This window comes from Rattus norvegicus, chromosome 16, assembly GCF_036323735.1.
Source record: "Rattus norvegicus strain BN/NHsdMcwi chromosome 16, GRCr8, whole genome shotgun sequence".
Lineage (NCBI taxonomy): Eukaryota > Metazoa > Chordata > Mammalia > Rodentia > Muridae > Rattus > Rattus norvegicus.
The window spans coordinates 18,177,699-18,185,603 of NC_086034.1; the positions used below are offsets into that span (position 1 = coordinate 18,177,699).

Here is a 7,905-nt window from a genome sequence, read left to right on the forward strand (position 1 = left end):
GTCCCCATGACCTGCTTGTCCTCCTGGCTGAGGGGAGGGAGAGCTGCAGCTTCAGGACACCCAGAGCCAAGGCTGTGTGCTGAGTAAGTGACCAAGAAGCCTGAGGAGCCAGAGGGGTTGGCGCCTGATAGCTTGTCCAGTTCTGGTGAAGACGGCAGGGTGTGTGTGCTGGGGGTGCCGGGTGTTCATGACTGAGGACATCCCTCTCTCAGGCCGAAGGTGAACTTTGTGATAGATGGTGCTGTCAGGGAGAATAAGGTCCCTGAGGTGGGAGAGAAGCAACCGGTGAAAGAAACTACTCTAGAACATTCCACTGTCCGGCAGGGCTGGTGGCGGTGCATGCCTTTATCCCAGCACTCAGGAGACAGAGGCAGGCGATCTCTGAGTTGGAGGTCAGCCAAGGGTACGGAACAAGTTCCAGGATAGCCAGGGCTTCACAGAGAAACCCTGTCTGGGGCGCAGGGGGTGGGGGATGGGCAACCACCGTCTCACATTGTCTGGTCATCCCAGGAGAGCAAACATGGAGAGTAGGAGAGGCAAAAGAGGCTAGGAAGGCGAGAGAGACAGAGAGAGAGAGAGAGAGAGAGAGAGAGAGAGAGAGAGAGAGAGAGAGAGAGAGAGAGACGGGGAGAGAGAGAGACAGAGACAGAGACAGAGACAGAGACAGAGACAGACGGTGCTACTTGCCCATCTCAGCCCTCAAGATGCTGAGGCAGGAGGATCACAAATTGGAGGCCAGTTTGGATTGTCATTTTTTTTTATTGAGTTACAAGTTGCCATGTGCGGGGATTTGTGGCTCCGGCCCCTCCCTCCTTGGGTGCCTAGCTCCCAGTCCCAAGCAATGGGGATGGTGCGATAAGGTCTCCCAGGACTGGATAGGAGGTCCTCCCAGGATTCCCCTTGGGGCTTCCCGGTGTGGAATGGAGCACAGCGGAGGGGAAGACCGAGTGGGATGGCAGCCCACACATTGCAGCTTCGGGAACTTGGGGAGGCAGGGAGGGGGCTCTGTACAAGGTCACACCCTTCGGTCTCGCGTGGAAAGGGCACGGTAGCTACCCTGGGCACAGAGTCTCCAACACCAGCTGTGCCCCGTCCGCTCTGGGACACGCCCAGGCCCCGCCCATCGGCATGAGGCCCCGCCCAGCCAGCCCATGCCCAGTCTAAGGGAGCCTCTACTACTCAAGATCCAGGAGTCCCTGGGGCCGCTGGTCACTTCTCCTCCCCTGGAGCCGGGTCTGACTGCAGCTGCAGCGGCTGTGGCTTGGACTTTGGCTCGAGCTTTGGCTCGGCCTCAGGTTCTGGCTCCCACAGCAGGAACTCGTGTAGCAGTGTGTTGACTGTCTCAGGACACTCCAGCATCACCATGTGGCTGCCTTCCTCGATGAGCTTGAGAAAGGCCAGCAGCAGGATCTGCGGGCACATCGAGAAGTCCCTTCTGCTGTCTACACTTCAGCCCCACCCAGGAGGATGCCAGGGGTGGCCTCTCACCCATATGGACCCTCTCCAGGTATTCCTCACTCAGTCAACATCCATTAAGCGCTTTATAATATGCCCCGGGGTTGGACTTCTCAACCTTGGCTCTGAGGACACTGGGGTTGGCTCATTGCTATGGGGGTATCAGCTGTGTTGTAGGGTGCTGGGCAGCATCCTCGGACAACCTCAGGAGTGGAGGCTAGGGAAACTGCCCTCTAACCCTGTCCACGAATGTTTCTAGATGTCTCCAAGTGTCCCTTATAGGACAGATCTGCCCTTGGTGAGGATCTCCCTGCAATCCCTTCTCCATACCTTTCCTGAAAGTCCTAAGAATCACAGAGTCACAGCCATCCAGAAATCTTAATCAATCAACGCCTGCCACTCAAAGACCCCATCCATCCACAACTGTCAGAAAGACACACCCGTCTGGAAAGTTCACAGCCACTCAGCCTTGTCCTCACTGGCACCTTTCTGGAAAACTAGGCTTCCCACTGGCCGAGCCTACTCAGAATCCATTGTGGCGGGATGCCAGTCTTGGGACCACACACATCCCTAAGTCACGCCCAGGCACAGGTACCAGCCCTGAATCCTGTGCACAAGGAGTGTGTGTTGGTGTTCTGGATCCACAGATCCTACCTCAGCCATGCGTTGGTCCTCTTCCACTGGCACAAACTTGTCGTGCATGCCGTGCACCAGAAGCACGGGAACTGTCAGCTCCGCATGGTAGACCTCGTCACCTTCAGGCCAGTACTGGCCGCTCATCATGGCCCGCAGCACGAAGGAGGACACATTGAACGCATTGCCCTCCTTCAGCAGCTGCTTTTCCTTGGCCCCTTGGCGAGCAAAACCGGCCCTGGGATGCGGAAGATGCCATCTGAGCCTGAGCTCAGCCCAGAGCCTCCCCCTACAGGTCAGTAACGGAACAACCACCCCTCCCCCGCAGAGATACCAGGGGCAGGCAGGGATCTTACTTGAGGAAGCTCCAGGCCAGGCAAGGTGACAGGCAGTGCAGGACACACGTGGGCATGTTGAAGATGGAGCAGAGACTGGGCTCCAGTGCCGTGGGGCCTCCACCGTTGATCATGATCACCTTGTGTACAAGATCTGGGTACTCATGGGCCAGGAAAGTACAGAAGGAGACCCTAGGGGGCAGGGATGGGAGAATCCGGGTCAGCAGGACACTGACAGCATTTTACTTCCTCCCTTGGTCACTAAGTAGGCCCTCAGAGACCAGTTCCCTGGCCCGGCACCCAGCTGGCTGACGGAGGGGTTCCTTCGTGACCAGGTACGCAGTGCTGAGGATGGAGTCCATGGCTTTACACTGGGCATGCGCTTTATCTGCTGAGCTACAGGCCCGGCCCTTTGGCTTGCTGCACGCTCTTCGAAAGCCTATGACAGCCTCTACATAACCAGGGCTCACATCCACCCTTGAGTGCTGGGGTCACAGTACACATCCCCTGTAAGTTCTGGGGTAGTTCTTGTTAGAAACAGGCTTTCTCACTTTAGAGAGTTTCACTTAGAGAATTTCGCTTGGACTAGAAAGCCCAGAGATATGCCTGCCTCCCGGGCACACTTCTGTATAATTTCTGCCGTGCTGAGCCCGCTAATACGGTGAGCTTGGCTGTCCTGTTACTTTGCTGCATCCCAAGTGGGAATGTGCTCCCTTGAGGGGATGCTTGCTAACCGGCACACGGCAAGCCATCCCATCTGAGAGTGACTCACAGATGGCCACACCTTTCCAGCTGAGCTGGATTCTGGAATCCCTTCAGTGGCTCTCCACTGGGCGTGCTTCTGTCCAGCATCTGAAGACAGGACATCATGGGCAGATATGTGGGGATGGCGGGCACTCAGGTCCACAGCCCCTTAGAGGACGGAATCACTGGGTACCAAACAACTACACAGAGAACTCCCTCTCCTCCCCCTTTCTGAAAGAGTCTCACACACTGTATAGCCCACGCTGGAACGGACTTCATGGCAATCCTCCTGCCTGAGTCCCTGGAGCACTGAATTTACAGGCACGTGCCGCCCCATGTGGGCCTTGCCCTGCTCAGCCTCCATCACCTGGTTAATAGCTTGAAGCTATTGAAGGGTTAATAGCTCAACATAGAAGGAGAGGAAGGGGAATGGGCCTGACCATTAGGCCACCCCACCCACCCCCACCCACACACATGGATATGTAATGCTGTCCCACAGTAACCCCAGTCTATTATTACATGTTTGTAAAAAAAGAAACATGTTTTAGACAGACTGTGTAATTTAGCCTAGAACAGGCTTGAGGTCAAAGCAATGAATGCCCCTGCCTCACACTCCAAAGTGCTGAAATTACAGGCACAACCCACCATGGCCAGCTTTAAAAGATTATTTTTTAGGCTGGACATGGTGGCTCACACCTGTTATCCTATCACCCCAGAAGCAGAGGCAGAATCTCTGTGAGTTCGAGGTCAACCATGTGATTTCCAGGACAGCCAGGACTATGTAGACAGGCCTGTCTTAAAAGTAAAAACAAAGGGATTGGGGATTTAGCTCAGTGGTAAAGCGCTTGCCTAGGAAGCGCAAGACCCTGGGTTCGGTCCCCAGCTCCGAAAAAGAGAACCAAAAAAAAAAAAAAAAGTAAAAACAAAAATTTAATTTTTAAATGTTTAAGGACATGAAAAGATCCTGCTGATTGACTTTTTGTGGTGCAGGGACTGAGGCCAGGCCTTGTGCGTGCCAGGTATGCCTGAGCAGTCATTCCCCCAGCTTTGGTGCAGGGGGATGTGCGTCCTCACGTTTGTTAACCGCGCCTGGGAGCTGTGTGGCTGAGTGACCATTACATCTGTCCCTGCCTCCCAGGTACGGGGATGGCACACGAGGGCCACCAGGCCTGGCTTTCAATGCTATTGGTTGATTTTTGAGACCAATAATCTCAAAAATCTGGCTGGTCTTGAATTCCTAGCAATCCTCCTGCCTTGGTCTTGGAAGTTCTGGGGCACCATGCCCAGACTCTTCGTGGTTTGCTTTTTTGGTTTTTGTTGTTGTTGCTTTTGGTTTTTTGTTTTGTTTTGATTTGTTTGTTTTTAAACATAGGTTTTTGCTATAAGTGTAGTCCTGGGTTGGAAACGACTTAGTAGCCGAGGCTGGCCTTACGTTTTGAGCTTTCTTCCGGGATCAGCCTCCTAAGTATGGTGATGACACACCTGCTACCACCACATATACTAAAGGCTGCCATTAGCTAGGCCAGAGCTCTAGTGTCAAGTTGCTCCCAGCCCCCTTACTGGGGGATTCTAGTCAAGGCTCCACCCCTGAGCCATGCCCTCAACCTCTCACTGGGGGATTCTAGGCAAGGCTCCACCCCTGAGCCACGCCCCCAGCCCAATCACATTCTGCAAGGAAAGACATTGCATAGGGTGGCACAGAAGTTGCATAGGGTGGCACAGAAGGCTTTTATTCTAACCTTTGGGAGGTAGATGCAGGAGGACCAGGTTGTTCAAGGTCATCCTCAGCTACATAATTTTTGGGGCTAGCCTGGACTATAAAAAGCCCTGTCTCAACCTAGCTTTGGGGGGAAGAGAATGGTTTGGGAGTAGCCATTCTTTGGGATCTTACCCGTAAGAATGACCAATGAGCACGTTGCGCTTCTTGGCATAGCGCGTGAAAATGGCCCGCATGTCCTCTGCCAATGCGTAAAAGGTGTAGGCGGCTGCAACCTGTGGCGCAGAGCTGGCTCCATGGCCGGCCAGGTCAGGTGCCACCACCTCGTAACCGAGTCGCACAAAGAAGTCCAGCTGCTCCTTCCAGATGGCGAGTGAGCCACCCACTCCATGGATGAAGAACAGCACCACATCAGCCTGCGCGCCCTTGCAGCTGGTGATGCGCTGCTCGCAGTCGATGTGGATGGTCCTCTTCGGACGCCGTGGACGGCGGCGTCGCCCGCTGCCCGGGGTGGCCCGGGTGTCGCCTCCTGCGGGCTCAGCCAACTCTACCTCAAGTGAGCCAGGCGGGTCCCCGGAGCCACTGCGGCCTTGCAGGTCGGCACGAGGCGCTCGGCCCAGGTTCTCCACCACCAGCCTCCCATTTCGGTACACTGTGATTCGGCGCTGGCAGCGCACAAGGCCCGTCTTGACCCCTGGATTATCTTCAGGAGGAGGGGGTGGCGGTGAGGGGATGGGCGCGGGGCACGCATGCTTTACCCGCAGCACCCGGCCTGGTTTGACCTCCACGAACGTGTAGCCGTCACTGGACTCGACGCTCTCCAGCGGCCGCACGGCGTTAGGGGGAGTCCCCAGCAGGCAGCAAAAGAAGCCATCTGTCACGCCGGTCAGCATGGTGTGTCCTGGAGGGAGGGACAGTGGCTAGCTCAGGGTCAGTAGCTCTGCTCCTGCATCGGGTAAGCAGGACCTGGAGGGGCCTTCTAGGTCCCTTGACACCCCAATGCCAGACAAGTTCTCAGGGTGTCCCTTGTACAGTACTGAAGAGAGCATGAGAACACTAAAGCAAGAGCCCTTTGCAGGGGAGACCCTTACCACCAGCCGGAGTTTATCATGCATTCATCCACTCATGCACGCAAGCGAGCATGTTTGCATGCATCTCTTCATACACTGAATTGTGCAAACATGGACACAGCTGGTTTGCATGCTTGGTTTTGAGAAAGAAGCTCATGTAGCCCAGGCTGGCGTGGAAAGCCTCCTACTGCCCAGGCTGACCTTGCTCTGGTTTCCACCTCTAGAGTTGTAACAGGTTAAGCACACAGGTGTGTTTCTAAGACCAAGGGGAACCTCAAACTCCCACAGTCCTCCTGCCTCTACCTCCCCAAGTGTTGAGGTGACAGGCCTGTATCAACCCTATGCCGTTGGTTTGTTTTTGTAACAAGATCTCATTCTGTAGTCCTGACTGTACACTGTCTCAAACTCCTTGCAATCCTCCTGTCTCCGCCTCTGCCTCTGCCAGTACTAGAATGACTAGTGTGAGCCCCCATCACTGCCAACCTTTTACACAGAGTTTCATTCTGTAGCCCAGGTTGGCCTCAACCTTGTGCCAGAACTCCTGGGTGATGAGATGACAGACCAAAAAGCCTCCCTCTTTCTCTAAAATGTCAAAGTTCCCAGCTCAGGCCTCTGGTATGAGTCTCACTAATGACTGATGTGGCCGAGGAAGGATGTTGTCCACTGGGACTCAGGTTGTATATCCGGCTCCAGGTTTGGGAGAGCGCAAGTTGACTCGCACAGAAGGGAGAACCGATGGAGGCTGCTGCCCTCGGCATTCTGGTACTCTGTGTTCTAAGGGGTGGCCACACGACCCTAGTGACAGTCAGGAGGATGAAGGCAGAACCTGACTGGGGGCCTCTGGGCCTCCATCCGGTTCCCTTGACCACCCCCCCCCGGTGTCCATGACAACCACAGGCGGTTACATAACTCCAGGGGATACCGGCGCAGCACACCCCCATTGTCTGAGGCATAGGGATGGGACCAGCTTCATTTTTCCATCACGGCCTGATCGCCGCTGGAGTGATGGTCATTAAATACCCCGCCCGTGGTGGCCCCGGATGCACTCGAGGGAAAAGCAGGCCATGCACCTCGTCTCTAAGAGCCCTGGAACCCCGACTGTGGAGGCCTCTCTAAAGCGCAGCGCCAGCCTGTTTCCTAGCCCGACCCGCTTCTCCCTGGAGTCTATCACCTCCGCGGTGGGGTCAAGGCCACTGTGGTTCCGCAGCATCCTAGCAGTGCGAATGCGGAGCTTGGCCGTTATCCACCTCCCGCACTCCCCTCCCCGCCCCCCGCGGAGGCCTGGCAGCCTGGTGACTCCTCTCTCAGGGAAACAGATCCAGCTCACCTGAGGTCATCGAGGGGCCCGGGGCCCGAGGCAGGACGCAGGGGTCCCGGGCGGAGAAGCCAGCGTCCACCTGCAGGTGCGGCTTACATGGTGATGCGCGGTCGGCCGCATTAGCGCGGACAGGCGCGAGCCTGGACGGTCAACGCAGGGGCATCCCGCAGCCGCGCAGCAAACCGGCCCTGTAAGTCCCACCCAGCGTAGGCGGGGCCTGAAGCCGATGGACAGGCATCTCGGCCTATTGCCGCGGCGAGCCGACTGGCCTAGATAACCGTCCAACCAGAGGCTGCTCTTGCAGGATCAGAGCGCGCTCTGCAAGCAGCAGCCCCGCCCCTGCGAAGAGTTTGGGGGCCAGGGGGGAGGGATGGGCTGGCGCCTGGGCCAAGAAGGGCTTGCAGTTAAGGGACAGCGAGTAGCTTGGGGGTGTGGAGGATGTGTTCTGTCTGGGACGGGGTCTCCTCAGCCATCATCCGCCTCCCGCAAGGCGGTATGCCCACTCTTCCTTGACCTTCCCATTCTACAGACTCCCAAATCTCTACACGTTTGGATCAAGGCTGGCATTTGAACCAGAGGCTGTGTCAGAAGTGTCGGAGCTGCGGAGCTAGAGAATGGGAATTGCATCCCAGC

General features: G+C 56.2%; 1 protein-coding gene across 1 annotated transcript; it reads right to left on the reverse strand.

Annotated features, from left to right (window-relative positions):
* Nucleotides 1–742: 742 nt before the first annotated feature.
* On the reverse strand, nt 743–7,480 carry Abhd8 (abhydrolase domain containing 8). The gene is made up of 5 exons (NM_001107301.1): nt 7,282–7,480; nt 5,059–5,785; nt 2,445–2,615; nt 2,110–2,326; nt 743–1,410 (listed from the first exon to the last, which is right to left on the reverse strand). The coding sequence occupies exons 1-5, from the start codon at nt 7,289–7,291 to the stop codon at nt 1,210–1,212; spliced, it is 1,326 nt and encodes a 441-aa protein (NP_001100771.1). The 5' UTR covers nt 7,292–7,480; the 3' UTR covers nt 743–1,209.
* Between the last annotated feature and the right edge of the window lie 425 nt (nt 7,481–7,905).